The 21,532-nt window shown below is 34.7% G+C and overlaps 1 protein-coding gene and 1 long non-coding RNA gene across 2 annotated transcripts in view; one reads left to right on the top strand and one right to left on the bottom strand.

Annotated features, from left to right (window-relative positions):
* LOC149792539 (PDZ and LIM domain protein 1-like) overlaps positions 1–5,966 on the bottom strand; it is a 35,358-nt gene extending 29,392 nt beyond the window's left edge. Inside the window, exon 1 of the mRNA XM_089971187.1 lies at positions 5,628–5,966. Within this exon, the coding sequence (XP_089827313.1) occupies positions 5,628–5,735 (108 nt within the window). The 5' untranslated portion in view covers positions 5,736–5,966. The remainder of the gene's footprint in view (positions 1–5,627) is intronic.
* LOC149792538 (uncharacterized) overlaps positions 1–15,954 on the top strand; it is a 36,891-nt gene extending 20,937 nt beyond the window's left edge. Inside the window, exon 2 of the long non-coding RNA XR_016423583.1 lies at positions 14,879–15,954. This is a non-coding gene — a long non-coding RNA (uncharacterized LOC149792538). The remainder of the gene's footprint in view (positions 1–14,878) is intronic.
* Positions 15,955–21,532: the final 5,578 nt, after the last annotated feature.

Raw genomic sequence — 21,532 nt, 5'->3', positions numbered from 1 at the left:
CGACAGAAACGCCACAATTTTTTAATTTTATTTTTACCCGAATGAATAATATTTTTTCTCTCACTGTAGTTTCGAAGATATGTGAAAGGAAGAATAAGCCTAGGGAAATCCTCGAAACCAAACGAATGAAACCATGATTTTGGACCGCAGTGCTATTGTACAGCTGGAATCTTCGAGGCATTTCTTCGCTTAGAGATCTCGTGCAACCCGTTGTGCTTAGAGATCTCGTGCAACCCGTTGTGCTTAGAGATCTCGTGCAACCCGTTATGCTTAGAGATCTCGTGCAACCCGTTATGCTTGTAGACTTGTATGGTTTCATGAGTCCTTATGGATACCTAATGGATTCATACGAGTCTGGTAAAATGAGACTATCGCAAATTATCAATCCAACGACTTTGAAATTGCCTCCGCAACTATAATCAATGACTTGAAAGATAATTCCTTTGAAAGATGTAGGAGCCAACAAAGTGTGTGAAAATAAAGTATTCATTCTCAATGAAAAGGGGGAATAATTCAGACCTGATATTTAGGATTCTCTGGATCTTACATTTTCGGCATATGCAAAGGGTGCAAGAAACAGTTTTTATGTAGAAATTTAATCTTGCATGCACCTGCCTAATATAAAAATTAATGAAAAATAAAACACATGAGTGAGATCGAAAAGATCCATATTTTTGGATAGGTGTACTATCATTCACCTGACCTGACAAGGCAGTGGACATTCAAAGAATAAAAATTTGTTGCACCCCACCCCCAAATTTATACAATCATTTTTCATGTCCGAATGCCATTTTGGAGAGCACGTGATGCTCACAGCGCAAACACAAGCCCTTTCCCTGGGTAATAATTGTGAAAAATATTGTGTACTTAATAGCTTGATGCAATTCAAAATAGTTGTCATCCAGGCAGTTTTTGAGATATTTTACTTACCTTGAACCAACATATCTACTACTATAGGTGGCTAGCTCTGCTTCCTAGCCGACTATTGGTATTTCTTTGGCTACATACTGTGCAGCGACTACATGAGGTGTACATGCCTCATATCAGTTTAAACTTTAAAGAACAACACAAGCCGGAAAGACCAAATTCACAAATATATCCATAACTTTAATTATTAAACAATAATAGCTGAAAACGTTACACCATAGCCTTAAGTTTAGAAATTTGCCTGCAGCAAATTTACGAAACTGTCCCCTGCCACCAAAGGCTTGCCGAAACTGGCGGGACCAGGATAGTTTCTTAGAGATTCGTTTCGAGAAAAGGTGGTTCCCCAGTCTTTTATAAGACTCGTCTATGAAAGGTAAATGTCGGCTTGATTTTGAAGCTTAGATAATTTGGGATTACAAGAAAAATCGCTTCGGCTCACTTTATAATCACGACTGAGAAATGACGTGCATGTAGATGGTATCTTAATTAAGTTTTGACACTTACACAAGTTGTATTATCATGGTGCAGATATCTAGCTTGTCAAGGGAGCCCAGGGCCGGATCGGTAGGGGAGAGTGTCTGGGTTTCCGGGCACCACCACCCAGCTTAAAAAAAGTGTACACTCACTCGAACGTAGAGCAACTTGTCACCTGAAATTTATTCTTGCGCTTTTTTATTGGGTATTATGCACACGTTGAATAAACAGACACATAACCTTTTGGTTTGGGTCCTTCTCGAGGAAACTCAGGTTCCTTTTGAAATTTTAGAAACCCATCCATGCCCCCCAATACATCCTATCTAGCCCTGGAGCCACGTGGAAAAAAGTGAAAATTACACGGTCAAATAAACTTTGTAAGGTATACCATGCATACTAAACGCGCATGTTTTAATTTATTATTTGTCGAGGAACTCCATCACAGAAATGCCGATTCACTTGTCCATCATGAAATTATTAGGCCCTTGCCAGATGAATGTATTTTGGCGCCAAGATTTCATAATTTGTATAATTTACAGAATTGCACAGGCTTTCTTAACTTGCACAGTATTTCTTTATGTGAAATGGCTCTTGCTGATAGCTCACTAGTCAGATAAATCAACACACACACACACACACACAGTGTTGATACCGATCGACAATTTTTAGTGATGAATTCATAAAATCGAAAAATTGTTTCTAGACACGTCCGCAACACATCCGTCGGTATACATTTTATACATTTCTCACCTCTCTTCAGCATCCAGCGGTTGAAGGGTCGTTTTGGATATATGTACAGACTATTTTCGGATCGAATCCCATGTGTGACAACTTGTAAATCATGTGGAATAATACAACCCTATGTCCTATGGACATTTTGAATTTCTTGGCTATGTACATACGACTGTTACCTAATACCGGTAGCCGTTACATAATACCGGTAAGTGTCTAAACTCTTCGCTGGTGTGTTCCAGACAGATCTGTACGCAGCACAATTGCACATTTTTATAAATAGTTGACATCAGCATGACAAATTCTTACTAATGTCTAACATGTTTGGTTTTATCTCGATTATGTTTTGACACCTCGTTACATCCGATCACGTGAGTAAAACTTGCGAAACTTGAATGACATCGTGTGACAAATAGTAATTGAAAAAAATCGATAGGTATGTTTCCACATTAATGTTCAAAAGCAATGTATTGACGAGTATCACTTTCCTGTCAAAAGAGTTGAGTGTTACATATAACAATCTGTAATATACTATTTACTTCATAATTAGCTGAAATAATTTACTTCCTGACATTAATTTGTCTCTTACCAAAAAAAAAAAAAACTTTCCTAGAATTTTTCTATTTGAAAAGAATAGTTTACTTATTTATTTTGAAATAAATATTAAAGCAATAATACTATTATCTACATTTACAGCACTGGTGTTTTTATATCGCAAACAGTTATTACATGAATGTGCGCGTCCTGGATGTAACTTTTCGGGGTGGAACAGATAAGGCAATCGTTTTGAGGTACTGAGATTTGAAGAAGTACCAAAATGGAGCAACTAGCATTGTAAATATCCGTATTCAAGATACATAAAAAACAAGACTCCAACACGTTTCCAAATCATGGGGAGATAATCTCTTCTATATCTCACTGGAATAAGTCTATTTACCATGTAAAACTGTTTCCCTGTTCGTGATTTATAATCCACTACATTTCAAGGTCACAGAGGGGCGCGGTTTATGTTCGTATAATTACTAATGCCGGCTTCATCCTGCTTCATCAGCTTGCAGGTTATTTATCATTGAGAGGTCTTTTTTGGAGGTCTGGAGATAAGAAGGTTGTTTTGGTTTTGGTTTTAAAAAAACTTTAATTGTGTAACAGTTATCGGGGAGAATCTATTTGAAAGTCCCAGTTATTGATTTAGTTCAAACATGGCACTGAAAACCTAAGCTTCTATAAAGAAATGCCAGAGCGGAACAGGCTGAGATCAGAAATGGATTAAATCGGGTCTCGATGTTTGGCTTTAGTGCAAATAAAAAAAAAAAAAAACAACAAACAAGTAAACAAACAGAACAAAATAAAACAATTTAAAAAAAAAAAAAAAACTTATGATTTTGTTAGTCATTGAAAGGTAAACAAATGGAAACCCTTTTCAAATCGAGTTCTTCAATGGAATCTACGTTTGGTGTGTCAGATGGGGGTAGGAATACACGGTTAATGGTTTAATCATGCAGTATTCGGAGATCAGTATGCCACATTACATCTATTTGTTTATTCTATTGGCCTCGTATCACTATTTCAGTCATATTATTTTCCTCCACCAGCGTTGTTTATCCGTATATATACGCAAGGCGGTAAAATCGTAACTAAAATAATTTGGTTTTTTTGGGGAGAGTATTTACCTTAATAGAATTGAGCTGCTCATCAATAAGGAGTACTGTGCTCATAAACAGTGATTGAGCACATAGGCAAAGTTTCTCAGCTACTATGTGTTTATTGATTGTACTCGCATCAGCGACTCGGTCATTTTCGTCCACGGAAAACACCTCAATGCAAAACATGTATCGCCATATCGGACGTACTTTAATCGATTACCAAAACATGCCTACCTCGTGTGTATAGACGTTTCATTGGTGGGAAAGGTGACATATTTCGAATGTATACCTGAATAAGTGGCAGAGCTTCCTTCTGGTACAAGAACTATATCATTAATTTATCGTATTGCAGTCTGGGACTAGGGGGGTGGGGGCGCTTGCTGAAAGGTCAGAGAGATGTTGTTACTCAGTTCAATGTAAACAGTTTTCTCTTTGTAATTATTAATATTAAGTTTTCAGCAAAGACTTTGTTGTAAACAAGAATTACTATTTGTAGGCTGGAAAATTTGGTTCTTTTAATTCTGTTTAGGAATGAGAGAACTGTAACATGAATCACACATTTTATAAACATTTCTTGTTGCCAATATCGTAACTTAATTTGACTTATCAGCCACTGGCCATAGTTTTACTATCTGCTCTCTACCGTATTTCAAGCTTTCATCTGCTTGCCTTTATTATCAGTTTTCTAACAGGTGCGATAGCATAACGTGATCTCAGTATTACAAGATGAGCACGTGCTTGTGATATAAGTTGCCTGTCTAGATTTGTAATGGTATATATGTTGCGATGCTTGAAAATAGCTTATTTATTTATTTATTATTAGTTTATTTATTTATTTATTTATTTATCTTGAAATAAATGTTCAAATGGTAATGTCACAGTAGGTGTACACAAATAAGATGGGCTTTTAATATCGCAAATTTCTTAAGTACTGGCGTGCAGTTATATTTGTAGCTTTTCAAGGTGAAGAAAACAAAAGACAACAGGAGTAATATTTAATAAAATGGGACGTGACGATACTAGGTCTGAAATTGGATTTGATGTGATGTTTCTGGATATAATTCTGAAACAGTATTGCTCTTATCGCCATCATAACCAATATAATCGTATCATTTCAAACTATAATTTAAATATTCTCATGTGAGTTATATTTAACTGGAACTGCTAAAATTATTTTTTTTTAAATTGAAATTACATAGATGACTGCCCTTATTCGTAGACCATACGAGCGAAGCAAAAAATCCATGACAACAATTCTTTTTTCAAAGAATAACAAATAAGTATGGCAACTTCATTCGCGAACTATTTGCAGATAAGCAATGGAGTAGTACAGTTTCTGTTTTGAACTAATCAGTGTTTGTTTTCACTAACATGCATTGAAGTTAAGACTTGGTGTAAGCTATTGGAATCGTTACATTTTGGATTGGCCTAAATTTCAGCAAATTGGATCGCGTACTAAAATTTCAGTCCAGATTTAATTAATTTTCGTGACATCCAGGCGAAGTCTGTAGAAACACAGTTTCTTAAATTGTGTTAGACCATTTGCTCTAACCTCCTTCTGGCCATTCACTTACATATTCGAGCGATGCTATATGAATTACTACGCAAGCTCACTATTGCAAATAAGCAGTGGTATTTAAAATGATATCTAAAACCAGGTTATGGTGGTATCGTTATGTTATGAAGGGCTGCAAATGAAACCGTACGATGTAGTTTTAATTTCCTCGAAGTTTAAGATCAAAGGATGAACCATACGCATTGCTAAGCATACTGTGCCGTGATAAAGCGTATTTCAAACACATCAATTTTTATCACTAGTGAGGCTTATGGTTATAAAGTAGTAAATCTTACCTTTTTCACCTGAAGCTGTAAGCGGAAATCCCTGCCCCCAGACAGCCTGAATCCCCAGGGCTCCTGCGTGTGATTTCGCTGTATATTTATCACCGACGGTGCCGCCATCTCAACTATCTCCTACTCTCCGAAGTCTCAGAAATACACTTCTAATCCGTACGAAATGCTCTTCTCTCTCAGTGCAGTCGAAATTTCACAAGATCAAGCTTCTGATACGTAAAGTTTTAGAACATGCCACCTCTCTGCGAAACCAGGCTGCGAAATATACCTGGCACAAAGAAATAGTCGGATTAGCGGGGGAATGTGGAATGATCCTCTGTTTGCATGCCCATAGAGGAACATCTGGTTTACGTAGGGAAGGAAGATAGGTGTATATATATATATATATACGTGTCAGCAATGTAGATAGCTACAGAGGTGGCGGAAAGAAAACAAGACGCACACGTGCCTCATCACAGCATGTAGAATGGAAACTTAAATCGCTGGCTTAGAGTAATTTATGTGTTTGTAAAGATACATAAATTGCTTGCTTACCTAAAGTAATTTATGTGCTTCTGAAGACACATAAATTGCTTGCTTACCTAGAGTAATTTATGTGCTTCTGAAGACACATAAATTGCTTGCTTACCTAGAGTATTTTATGTGCTTCTAAAGACATGTACATTGTTGATTACCATGAGTATTTTATTTGTTTGTAAAGACACGTAACTCGGTTGCTTATATAGAATATTTTATGTGGCTGGGCAGACACGTACGGACTTGAAATTGTTTGCAAAGCACGGGCAGTGGTTAATTCACTTAAAGAATTCATACAGTGTCTTTATTTAAATAAAGATGCCAAATGTCCATTTGATTTAAATAAGGATACAAAATGCCAATTTTCATTTAAATATAATGAAAATGCCCATTTACCTAACCTATTGCATCAACTCCGCTAATTTCATGCATGTTGACGTCAGTGATATAAAGGTATATATCTGAGAGAGAGAGAGAGAGAGAGAGAGAGTAGTCTATAACCGTATGTAATGTTCTGTGGAGGAGGGAGGTCAATCTTGTACTAGAATTGCATCAGCTATTCAAAGAGAGAGAGAGAGAGAGACAGACAGACAGACAGAGACAGAGAGAGTGGGGTCGGAAGGGACACTATTGTTCCGTAACATTATTCACTATTCACAGAGAGAGGACAATTTTGTTCTATAACTTTATCTGATGTTCTTGGGGGTGGGGATCTTGTTCCATATCCAGGATTCACACAGAAAGGACAAACTTAAAATCCATTAAAACGGTAGCTAAAGAAAAACGGGGATATTTTAAGCATAAGCCAGAGAGAACTGCGTTGCTACAAATATTTTACACAGCACATAACAGCAGAGCAAGGAGAATATTGGTAGCCGGTCGTGCACGTCGCAAGCCGATCTCGAGTCCTGCTGACATAAATGTGTTTCTTTTCAAGAATCGTCCCTTTGTGCGTACACGATTAAATCACGTATTCTTGACACCAGTGTATATATCCATGGAGAAACATGAAGAAGAAGTAATGATCCCTCTTCAGTCAAACAACTTTCATATATTTATTCGTTTTTGACCATATAAGCACCCCACTCATAAAGGCACACAACAAGACTAAAATATATTTTAAAACATGCTTGCACACTCAAGCAAGGGATTTAATGTGAACATTTCTACACAATAGAATACTGAAATAAGCCGACAATGCGCTAAATTAAAGTTTCATCGCGGTGTCCAGAACCGACTGGTGGTCGTAATAGACAACTTGCAACAATTTGGATGTTTGTCATAGTTAGGTGTCGTTATAAACACGTGTCCATAATAAACCGATGTCCAGTAGGAGGCAACTCTGCAGCGTGTTGGCTGCACTAAGTTAACTCCATTTATCACAGCTATTAATAGCAACAATGCAATAAACGTATTTCCCCCACATAGACAATATAACAATGTGGCAATATAATATCTGGCACAGGTAATGGTGTAGCATATGGAACTGCCATTTGCTTGTACGCGACATTTCCAAACTTTCTTGTTGTTAAAGAAAAAGCATAACCTCCTTTATCGCCATGCCTTCAAAGGTCACTTGAGTAATAGGTGAAGTGAAACCGACCTCGGGCAAGCGACATGAGCAACAGGGTGCGAGTATTAGTCCGAGTTTCCTCTGACCCTTGTCACCCCATTTTTGATATTTGGACATTTATGTTGGGGTGTAGGATCAGAGTCCATTCCCTATCGAAAAGTTGGAATTCGCCGACACCATTTGGTGTCGACATGGGGTAGCCGCTTACTAGTCGGTCCAGCAAACTTGAATAACCTTTTATTGAGATATACCTTCATGAAATCGATAGGAATATGATTTCTTTTCTCAAAAATCGTGAGCATAGCATTCGTCATGTCTTTAATCCGCTGACAGACGAAACGAAAGTACGTCGTTGCTGAAATTTGACCTGGATCTGGTCATTTGCATTCTGAGTCACATGACTATACAACTCTCGCAACCTACATGTCAGTGACATCAGAGGTCATATAGTCATGTGATATCGACAAATAAACAAATTTCCGATGTTGTTGTACATAGAATCTAGACATATTATATATAAGTCACTTAAGGTTTGTAAATAAATATAATGCACACTTAATTCACAGCATATTTATTCTGAGAACAACGACCAGAAACCTGTCGGTATCGCAGCAGGGTAGAGAAAACCATTTTCAAGAAGAACCGAGCACGTGTCAGCGATGTTTTTTGCTGGTATCACGTGACTACCACATTGACATGTGACCTCTGCGTAGTCAATCTGGTTTTCTTCAAATTGCTGCAACATTTACAGATTTTCGGTAGTTGTTTTCACAATAAATATTTTGAGAAGTTTATGGCCATTTTTTCATTTTTCTATACAAATTAAGCGAGTTTCTTTTATATGTTCGATTTGTTTTCCTACAGCAACACTAGAAATGGTGTATTGTTGATATCACGTGACTATGACCTCTGATGTCATTGACATTTAGGTTGCGAGAGTTGTGTAGTCACGTGACTAGGAATGCAAATGACCAGAACCAGGTCAAATTTCAGCAACGATGTACTTTCTTCTCGTCTGTCAGCGGATTAAAGACATAACGAATGCTATGATCGCATTTTCCGAGAAAATAAATCATATTACTATCGATTTCATGCTGGTATATTTTGATGAAAGGTCGTTCAAGTTTGCTGGGCCGGCTAGTAAGCGACTATCCCATGCCGACACAATAAGGTGTCGGCGATTTCCAACTTTTCTATAGGGAATGGACTCTGACCCTACACTCCAATGCTACATAAAGGATACAGATTTTCAGATTACGTTCAATGATAATAGTATCAAAATAAGTAGCATCAGCCATGTATGTAAGATATTACAATACAAAGGACCTATACATTATGTATACGATAGGGTGAAGGTGGGGGAATAAACACTTTTCTGTTCGGTTAAATTTGCATTATAATATTATGGTTTTGTAAACTTTACAAAGTCCAGTATGGGTCAGCTACCGTTGTGTTTCCTTGGGCAAGGCACTTTACTCCAAGCCTATCAACACTAAATTACCTACTTGTGTTGCTGTGCCGTAAAGGATCAAACCTAACCAAACATTATAAAGTCAATTTACACCAGGCATTTGACATATATCTGAATTAATCTCTGTGTCTGAAAATTACTGCAGAACCGTTCCAGATATAAAAATAAACGTGTCTATTTAAGACGTTCCTCCTCTTAGCTCCTTCACAAACACAAGCTATCGAAATTAATTTTTTTCAGACTGTTTCTATCCCGATATGAATAATAGACATATTTAATATGAACCTTAAACTGTAATTACTTAGAGAAATATCAATAGATTGTCGGGAAGAAAAATAAAATGGACAAAAATAAAATAAAATGCACTGTATTGAAAGAATGGTTAACCGACTAGTTTACTAACGCAATTCAAGAAATGCCGATTTTAATATAGAAGGATTTACATTAGTCAAGTGGATGATCAGAAGCAGGCAGAATTTATGATATGCAAGCATTTGATAAACACAACAAGGGATAATGCTAGTTTCTTAAAGTAATACTATATTCCTAAAATGCACATTAAAACTGAAGAATGAAAATAAAAGAGACATTGCATACAGCAAAATATGGAACGAGAGAAAACCTGAAAGGATAAGGGAAAATAATTTTATGACAAATATTAAAGATTTTCTGAAAGGAACCCATTGAATAATTTTCAAATTATTTAGACAAAATAGCAGCAAAAATCCAACCTTTCAGGCCAAGCCGAAGAACCCAGATGTGCAAACAGTTACATTTAGCTGCTTACCTGAAAAACACAGATGTCGTGACAACTGCTATGATACTTTGGCTAGCACGACATATGTCGCGACAAACACTTTAAAGGTGGCCGGTTGAATAAAAATTGTAGCCTGCGCGGAATACATTTTCATATGCTTAACTTTAAATTAATTTGTGTGAGTTCTGCTGCATCACTGCTCTCTAAGTGTGCAAATTCTTTGTTTTTCACTGTGTTGATTGGTCAGTCGGAAGGTCACTTTCACTTCAAATAATAATCATCTCTCTCTCTCTCCCTCTCTCTCTCTGGACTTTCATCGCCTGCCTCGGGTGAACCATGATGAAAAAGTAGAGCTTGTTTTGGCCTCCGGTATCGACGATGAACACGAAATAAAGATTCCAACTATTCATACCTTTAGTTTACAGGATGTTATTTGTATAGCTTTACAAGGAGATATAAGTCGTTACGGCAGAGACCATACATTGTCCACCATCAACGAAAGATTGTTTGGCTCAGAATGGATAAGGAAACACAGAAAAATATATAAATATGCGAACGTTGTATCCGAAGAAAGACCCCCCATAGTTAATAAAGCAGTAGCACTTATATCCATTCAGTCAAATTCGCCTTTGGAATTAGTTTGCCTGGACTCACAATTTTGTTATGTTCAAACGTTTGCTGTGGCACTTGGAGTGAATAAAATCCTAAAGGGTTAATGCATGCAGTTAAGCCAGGAATTATGAATACACATCTGGTTGATATTTTAGCTTGTCCTAAATCTTTACCTTTGGTCTGTTCTCTTTCTCTCATACAATATCTTAATGGTTTATTCACTTTTGAATTTCTAACGTTGTTGCCTTAAGTTCTAAAACCCTTTATCATTAACTGATATTGTTGTTCATCTAATGTTATACCATCTGTTACGACTCAGTGCTGTCCAACCCGCGCATGCGGCCCGCGGGCTGATTTTAAATGGTCCGCCAGAGCTCGAACAGCTATATAGTCGTTGCTTTTCAGTTTTCTGCTGAGGCCCTCGGATTCAAGAAAAACATTTTTCAGTGGCCCATAATGTCAAAAAGGTTGGACAGCACTGTGTTACGTTTTGTGAAAATTTACAAATGCCTCATGTGTACATATATTTGTATTTAAAATTCGTAGATAAGAACATTTGCGCGCAGCTTTAATGATGTCAATACGTATTATGTAAGATTACGACTATAGACTTCATTCTAGACACAAGAAACTGCCTGTCTGTTGTTTAATCATGATGCAAAGACCAGTCAGAGGTAAATTAAAAAGGAATTCTACAACCAGGACGACGGAACATAGACTCATATGTTTGTTTTGCAATCCATCAGTGATGTCACGACCGACTTGATTGCAATTTCTGGCTTTGGGAAAATGAAAACCAGATAGTGACAACTAAGTGTTAAATTAATCAAGGCAGTTTTCAAAGAGACAGACCGTATCCAATCAAACTGAGATATTAAAATCTAGGGCGGATTCTAAACAAGCTATTGCCTATGTACGAACTAAATCCATTTTCAATCCGTACATGTGTGAACCGGGCCAGGGGCGGAAACATAGTGAAGTTAAGAGCCATTAGACTGTACTCCTAGTGGTAGAAGTTGCACACTCGTTAAAAGCGGGAAGGAAATTCTAGTTGGAATTATGGTTTTGCATTTGTGAACAAAGAATTTTCTTGAGGTAACATATCTTCGCCTGACTATTTGTATTACTTCCATAAATACGTGTTGCAAGATTGATACATTATTCACTGTAGAGTTCTATAAATTCTTTTGGAAGTCTCTGGGGGGATTTATATGTAGATCAATAAATTACGGATATACTGTAGGAAAACTTTCAGATTTTCAGACTCAAGGAGTCATCACCTGTCTACCAAAGGAGGAAAAAGACAGAAGATATTTTAAAAACTGGAGACCTATATCACTCTTAAATACTGATTATAAGATTGCTTCGGGAGCAATTGCAGCTAGGATTAAAAAGGTTATTCCATCAATAATCAGCGATACTCAGAAAGGATATATGAAGGGTAGATTCATTGGAGAAAACACCAGACTATTATATGATATCATGGACCAACTTGAGAATGAAAACAGATATGGTTTATTATTGTTAATAGATTTCGAAAAAGCCTTTGACTCAATTAACTGGATCTTTGTAGAAGAGGCTCTACAATCTTTTAATTTTGGTGATTCCATTTGTAAGTGGTTTAACTGTTTTGTAATGACTCTAATAGTTGTGTTATAAATAATGGACATATGTCATCTTTTTTCAGACTTGAAAGAGGATGTCGTCAAGGAGATCCCCTTGCACCTTATTTGTTTATCATTGGAGTTGAGATTTTAGCTATAACTTTAAAGCAAAACGTGGATGTACGGGGAGTAATCTTTGACGCCAGTGAATATAAATTGGGTCAGTATGCCGATGACGCTTTTATTCTTCTTAATGGATCTAGTTTTTCTCTTGAAGCAACTATGAATATCTTGCAAGGTTTTTCTCTATTATCGGGACTTAAATGTAACATAACAAAAACAAAAGCTATTTGGATTGGAAACAGGAAATTTTCTAATGAAAGAATATGTCCCGAAATGGGCCTAATTTGGTCCTCTTCTAACTTTACACTCCTTGGCATAGAATTTTCTCCAGATTTACAACAGATGGTGGAAATCAATTATATGAAGAAACTAACAAAGGCAAAACGAATACTGGCAAGCTGGAGTCAAAGACATCTATCAATAGTTGGTAAAGTAATTGTTGTAAAGACTCTTGTTCTGCCCATATTCATACATCTTTTTTCAGCACTTCCTAACCCATCAGCAAAAGTTGAAGCAGAACTAAATCGCATGTTATTTAAATTTGTATGGGGTGGAAAAGTAGAGAGAAAAAACGTGATATACTAGTTTCCCCAGAAAACGAGGGAGGACTAAATATGATACACATATTTTCATTCATTAGGTATATTAAGATAAGATGGGTTAAAAGATTGCTGGAAAAGGAAAATGGAACGTGGCAGAACTTAGTCAATACAACTATACTCAGAAATAAAAAGGATATTTGGAATTTAGGGAGAAGGAAATTAGAAGAATTTTGTAAGTTCATTAAAAACAGTTTTTGGAGAGATGTAATTTTGGCAGTATCTAAATGGAAAGAAGAACCGCAAAATCCTAACGAGTATCTATCCATGAGTATTTTAAATTTTGTCCCCCCTAAAATGATCTATCAATACAAATCCTGGACAGAAGCTGGTTTTGAAATTCTGAACGATCTAGTAGATGTTCACGGTAATTTAATACCTTTTGAGAAAATAAAACAAAAAACTGGAAGCGATGATTTCTTGAAATACTTCTCCTTAATATCCAGAATTCCTAAAGCATGGAAAGATGCCATAAAAAACCACCTAGTACATAATAATTTTGATAAGCAGGAGGATAAAATAACGAACTTGCGAAAACAAGATTCACTCAAGTTTATTTACAAAGATCTTTTACAGGAAGCTAAAAGGCAACACACTGCGAAGCAAGAAACTTGGATGCAAGTATTAAATAAAAATATAAGTAGTGAGGAGTGGTCTGATATATATAGCCGGGCAAAATGCTGTACCAAGGATACCAAGTTGATCTCTTTTAACTTTAAATTAATCCATAGAATAATCGCTACTAATGATTTTCTTAAAAGAATTAACATATTTGATGACAACAAATGTACTTTCTGTAAGAGTGAAACTGAAAGTATTGAGCATCTCTTTTATGACTGCAGTATTACTTCACAGTTTTGGTACCGTTTTATTGAAGTTTTTGCACCTTTTTGCCCAAATATTGTACATCTGTCCAAAAAAGAAACATTTTTAGGAAGTGAACAACTGGACAGTTTGGGTAATTTTCTGCTTATTTTGGCAAAATATTATATTTATACTTGCAGATTCAATATGAAAAATCCTTCTATTTTTGCTTTTAAGCAAATAGTTGCAATGCATAAGAACATTGAAAATTACACTGCCAAGGTAAATAAAAAAGAGGACCAATTTCTTCAAAAATGGACCTCAACAATGAACATTTAACTTGTCTCTGACTTGAGGGTAAACAGGAACAAAATACTGTAATATCACAAAAGCCATGTCACCTAGATTTTGTGCCATATGCATGTGTATATGCGTGTGTGTGTGTGTGTGTGTGTGTGTGTGTTTCTTTTTTACTTTCTCTGTAGATTATATTTATTATCCCTAGATTATCTGATAACCAGAAATGTTTGATTGTAAGGTGATCCTGGGATGGTTCCCCGACCCAGTGGTCAACCTATTACGGGGTTAATAATAAAAAAAAAAAAAAAAAAAAAAAAAAAAAAAGATTGATACATTATTACGTTCATTTAGTTTGTTAAGAATGGAATCTTCCACGTATAGCTGAATTATGAATACATCGTAACTTAGCGTATAGAGAATTATTAACACGCAATGTTAACGTATGGTAGATTGTTGAACTGAATTCGGAGTGGATTGTGTAATTTACTACTATGTTGCATCGTAATGCATAACTGAATTTATTAGAGAATAGTGTTAGAACTTGTACTTGCTTTATCATTATATGAATATATAGATTGTGAACTATGAAGAATTAGTCATTGTTGGACTTAGGCACACACAATTAGGTATTTTTATATTTGTATGTATCTTTTATAATTCGTAGGTATGAAATGCATATCATTGCTACTGATGATGATAGGAACGTGGATGCATGTATTAGAACTCGTTAATAATATTATTATTGTAGTGTATGGAATATTTAGCTGTGAGTGCGTGAGTTGATCTGTTAATGTATTCGCCATTATTCTGATGAAAGGTTCGTGAGAATGAGTTGAATGTTCCTAAGATTAGAGTAAGGAGGCAAGAATATACGTCCCTTCTAATTCTACAGGAAGCTTTCCGGGTGGAAGTTAGAGGTTCAACACCCAAGGATCGGAGACCAGGAAAGATACGTGAAGAGCACGTGGTGGGCGTTTATAGTGACGTCAGCAGTTTGTGTGGAGGTGTAGTGCCGGAAGGAGCACGTGATAGAAAGCACCGTAAGTGTCGGAGGAACGGATCCGGAAGTGACAGGAGAGCATGTTGTCAAGGTTACCAGAAGTACCAAACAGAAACAAGAGCAGACAGTGATTGACAGATGAGAAACAGAGAAACGCTGAATGAAAACTCTCTCAATTAAGACATTTGAGTTCACATGATGAAATAATAATTGGCAACTGTTAATAGTCATTGATTATATTTGTTCGAAAGAAATTGCAATTGAGAAATTTCTCTATGAAATTATTGAATACATGCTTTTTTGATTTTATTAAATTATAATAGTTTGCACATTTGAGTTATTCATATACCCAGACCATCGGCATTGCTGACTGGAGGCTCGGAGCTAATTCATTTTTAAATGTGCACATTTCTCTGGTATTATAAACAATACCGTAGGAAGCATGTGACACCATCTATGATGTCTTTTGTATACCCGTTGATTTTTCAGTGCGAGGAGTTAGTTGAAGAAATGTTGTTCATCTGAATATTTTGGCTATACCTAGAGTTTCATACTCTAAAACATCATTATTTTGGGGGTTATTTAAATGCGACGATTTCGTCATTGTTAGATGGACAAAAGTCCTGAAGGAGCAAATGTGTACAAGTGGTACAAACAACTGTAAAAAGAACTGTATAGGGGTGGTACAAACAACTGGAAAAGTAATTAAGCTTTATCAAAGACAAACATACCAATTTCCAATTTATATGATTTTTGAAGAATGAAAACAAGGAACGATTATAAATATTTCAAACGGAAAATACGAAGACATAACATTTACAGAATTAACTAAAAAAGAGATGTAAAGATGAATAAAAATGAAGTCAACAAGATATGTGAAATCTTCGTCAAAGTTATTGCTGCTAGAATGTACCAAATCACGATAAGATGTCATGAATTATGCTGTAATGTTGCTAATTAGTTAATATCTTCGCATCTAGAATGTACCAAATCACGATAAGATGTCATGAATTATGCTGTAATGTTGCTAATTAGTTAATATCTTCGCATCTAGAATGTACCAAATCACGATAAGATGTCATGAATTATGCTGTAATGTTGCTAATTAGTTAATATCTTCGCATCTAGAATTTACCAAATCACGATAAGATGTCATGAATTATGCTGTAATGTTGCTAATTAGTTAATATCTTCGCATCTAGAATTTACCAAATCACGATAAGATGTCATGAATTATGCTGTAATGTTGCTAATTAGTTAATATCTTCGCATCTAGAATTTACCAAATCACGATAAGATGTCATGAATTATGCTGTAATGTTGCTAATTAGTTAATATCTTCGCATCTAGAATTTACCAAATCACGATAAGATGTCATGAATTATGCTGTAATGTTGCTAATTAGTTAATATCTTCGCATCTAGAATTTACCAAATCACGATAAGATGTCATGAATTATGCTGTAATGTTGCTAATTAGTTAATATCTTCGCATCTAGAATTTACCAAATCACGATAAGATGTCATGAATTATGCTGTAATGTTGCTAATTAGTTAATATCTTCGCATCTAGAATTTACCAAATCACGATAAGATGTCATGAATTATGCTGTAATGTTGCTAATTAGTTAATATCTTCGTATCTAGAATTTACCAAATCACGATAAGATGTCATGAATTATGCTGTAATGTTGCTAATTAGTTAATATCTTCGCATCTAGAATTTACCAAATCACGATAAGATGTCATGAATTATGCTGTAATGTTGCTAATTAGTTAATATCTTCGCATCTAGAATGTACCAAATCACGATAAGATGTCATGAATTATGCTGTAATGTTGCTAATTAGTTAATATCTTCGCATCTAGAATTTACCAAATCACGATAAGATGTCATGAATTATGCTGTAATGTTGCTAATTAGTTAATATCTTCGCATCTAGAATGTACCAAATCACGATAAGATGTCATGAATTATGCTGTAATGTTGCTAATTAGTTAATATCTTCGCATCTAGAATGTACCAAATCACGATAAGATGTCATGAATTATGCTGTAATGTTGCTAATTAGTTAATATCTTCGCATCTAGAATGTACCAAATCACGATAAGATGTCATGAATTATGCTGTAATGTTGCTAATTAGTTAATATCTTCGCATCTAGAATGTACCAAATCACGATAAGATGTCATGAATTATGCTGTAATGTTGCTAATTAGTTAATATCTTCGCATCTAGAATGTACCAAATCACGATAAGATGTCATGAATTATGCTGTAATGTTGCTAATTAGTTAATATCTTCGCATCTAGAATTTACCAAATCACGATAAGATGTCATGAATTATGCTGTAATGTTGCTAATTAGTTAATATCTTCGCATTTAGAATTTACCAAATCACGATAAGATGTCATGAATTATGCTGTAATGTTGCTAATTAGTTAATATCTTCGCATCTAGAATTTACCAAATCACGATAAGATGTCATGAATTATGCTGTAATGTTGCTAATTAGTTAATATCTTCGTATCTAGAATTTACCAAATCACGATAAGATGTCATGAATTATGCTGTAATGTTGCTAATTAGTTAATCTCTTCGCATCTAGAATTTACCAAATCACGATAAGATGTCATGAATTATGCTGTAATGTTGCTAATTAGTTAATGTCTTCGCATCTAGAATGTACCAAATCACGATAAGATGTCATGAATTATGCTGTAATGTTGCTAATTAGTTAATGTCTTCGCATCTAGAATGTACCAAATCACGATAAGATGTCATGAATTATGCTGTAATGTTGCTAATTAGTTAATATCTTCGCATCTAGAATTTACCAAATCACGATAAGATGTCATGAATTATGCTGTAATGTTGCTAATTAGTTAATATCTTCGCATCTAGAATTTACCAAATCACGATAAGATGTCATGAATTATGCTGTAATGTTGCTAATTAGTTAATATCTTCGCATCTAGAATTTACCGAATCACGATAAGATGTCATGAATTATGCTGTAATGTTGCTAATTAGTTAATATCTTCGCATCTAGAATTTACCAAATCACGATAAGATGTCATGAATTATGCTGTAATGTTGCTAATTAGTTAATATCTTCGCATCTAGAATTTACCAAATCACGATAAGATGTCATGAATTATGCTGTAATGTTGCTAATTAGTTAATATCTTCGCATCTAGAATGTACCAAATCACGATAAGATGTCATGAATTATGCTGTAATGTTGCTAATTAGTTAATATCTTCGCATCTAGAATGTACCAAATCACGATAAGATGTCATGAATTATGCTGTAATGTTGCTAATTAGTTAATATCTTCGCATCTAGAATGTACCAAATCACGATAAGATGTCATGAATTATGCTGTAATGTTGCTAATTAGTTAATATCTTCGCATCTAGAATGTACCAAATCACGATAAGATGTCATGAATTATGCTGTAATGTTGCTAATTAGTTAATATCTTCGCATCTAGAATTTACCAAATCACGATAAGATGTCATGAATTATGCTGTAATGTTGCTAATTAGTTAATATCTTCGCATCTAGAATTTACCAAATCACGATAAGATGTCATGAATTATGCTGTAATGTTGCTAATTAGTTAATATCTTCGCATCTAGAATGTACCAAATCACGATAAGATGTCATGAATTATGCTGTAATGTTGCTAATTAGTTAATATCTTCGCATCTAGAATGTACCAAATCACGATAAGATGTCATGAATTATGCTGTAATGTTGCTAATTAGTTAATATCTTCGCATCTAGAATTTACCAAATCACGATAAGATGTCATGAATTATGCTGTAATGTTGCTAATTAGTTAATATCTTCGCATCTAGAATGTACCAAATCACGATAAGATGTCATGAATTATGCTGTAATGTTGCTAATTAGTTAATATCTTCGCATCTAGAATGTACCAAATCACGATAAGATGTCATGAATTATGCTGTAATGTTGCTAATTAGTTAATATCTTCGCATCTAGAATGTACCAAATCACGATAAGATGTCATGAATTATGCTGTAATGTTGCTAATTAGTTAATATCTTCGCATCTAGAATGTACCAAATCACGATAAGATGTCATGAATTATGCTGTAATGTTGCTAATTAGTTAATATCTTCGCATCTAGAATGTACCAAATCACGATAAGATGTCATGAATTATGCTGTAATGTTGCTAATTAGTTAATATCTTCGCATCTAGAATGTACCAAATCACGATAAGATGTCATGAATTATGCTGTAATGTTGCTAATTAGTTAATATCTTCGCATCTAGAATTTACCAAATCACGATAAGATGTCATGAATTATGCTGTAATGTTGCTAATTAGTTAATATCTTCGCATCTAGAATGTACCAAATCACGATAAGATGTCATGAATTATGCTGTAATGTTGCTAATTAGTTAATATCTTCGCATCTAGAATGTACCAAATCACGATAAGATGTCATGAATTATGCTGTAATGTTGCTAATTAGTTAATATCTTCGCATCTAGAATGTACCAAATCACGATAAGATGTCATGAATTATGCTGTAATGTTGCTAATTAGTTAATATCTTCGCATCTAGAATGTACCAAATCACGATAAGATGTCATGAATTATGCTGTAATGTTGCTAATTAGTTAATATCTTCGCATCTAGAATGTACCAAATCACGATAAGATGTCATGAATTATGCTGTAATGTTGCTAATTAGTTAATATCTTCGCATCTAGAATGTACCAAATCACGATAAGATGTCATGAATTATGCTGTAATGTTGCTAATTAGTTAATATCTTCGCATCTAGAATGTACCAAATCACGATAAGATGTCATGAATTATGCTGTAATGTTGCTAATTAGTTAATATCTTCGCATCTAGAATGTACCAAATCACGATAAGATGTCATGAATTATGCTGTAATGTTGCTAATTAGTTAATATCTTCGCATCTAGAATGTACCAAATCACGATAAGATGTCATGAATTATGCTGTAATGTTGCTAATTAGTTAATATCTTCGCATCTAGAATGTACCAAATCACGATAAGATGTCATGAATTATGCTGTAATGTTGCTAATTAGTTAATATCTTCGCATCTAGAATGTACCAAATCACGATAAGATGTCATGAATTATGCTGTAATGTTGCTAATTAGTTAATATCTTCGCATCTAGAATGTACCAAATCACGATAAGATGTCATGAATTATGCTGTAATGTTGCTAATTAGTTAATATCTTCGCATCTAGAATGTACCAAATCACGATAAGATGTCATGAATTATGCTGTAATGTTGCTAATTAGTTAATATCTTCGCATCTAGAATGTACCAAATCACGATAAGATGTCATGAATTATGCTGTAATGTTGCTAATTAGTTAATATCTTCGCATCTAGAATGTACCAAATCACGATAAGATGTCATGAATTATGCTGTAATGTTGCTAATTAGTTAATATCTTCGCATCTAGAATGTACCAAATCACGATAAGATGTCATGAATTATGCTGTAATGTTGCTAATTAGTTAATATCTTCGCATCTAGAATGTACCAAATCACGATAAGATGTCATGAATTATGCTGTAATGTTGCTAATTAGTTAATATCTTCGCATCTAGAATGTACCAAATCACGATAAGATGTCATGAATTATGCTGTAATGTTGCTAATTAGTTAATATCTTCGCATCTAGAATGTACCAAATCACGATAAGATGTCATGAATTATGCTGTAATGTTGCTAATTAGTTAATATCTTCGCATCTAGAATGTACCAAATCACGATAAGATGTCATGAATTATGCTGTAATGTTGCTAATTAGTTAATATCTTCGCATCTAGAATGTACCAAATCACGATAAGATGTCATGAATTATGCTGTAATGTTGCTAATTAGTTAATATCTTCGCATCTAGAATGTACCAAATCACGATAAGATGTCATGAATTATGCTGTAATGTTGCTAATTAGTTAATATCTTCGCATCTAGAATTTACCAAATCACGATAAGATGTCATGAATTATGCTGTAATGTTGCTAATTAGTTAATATCTTCGCATCTAGAATTTACCAAATCACGATAAGATGTCATGAATTATGCTGTAATGTTGCTAATTAGTTAATATCTTCGCATCTAGAATTTACCAAATCACGATAAGATGTCATGAATTATGCTGTAATGTTGCTAATTAGTTAATATCTTCGCATCTAGAATGTACCAAATCACGATAAGATGTCATGAATTATGCTGTAATGTTGCTAATTAGTTAATATCTTCGCATCTAGAATTTACCAAATCACGATAAGATGTCATGAATTATGCTGTAATGTTGCTAATTAGTTAATATCTTCGCATCTAGAATTTACCAAATCACGATAAGATGTCATGAATTATGCTGTAATGTTGCTAATTAGTTAATATCTTCGCATCTAGAATTTACCAAATCACGATAAGATGTCATGAATTATGCTGTAATGTTGCTAATTAGTTAATATCTTCGCATCTAGAATTTACCAAATCACG

This window comes from Sinohyriopsis cumingii, chromosome 9 (genome assembly GCF_028554795.1).
Source record: "Sinohyriopsis cumingii isolate HCF-2022 chromosome 9, ASM2855479v2, whole genome shotgun sequence".
In the NCBI taxonomy this organism is placed as follows: Eukaryota; Metazoa; Mollusca; class Bivalvia; order Unionida; family Unionidae; genus Sinohyriopsis; species Sinohyriopsis cumingii.
Note: the sequence above shows the minus strand (reverse complement) of the source record. Positions and strands in the feature narration are given on the sequence as shown.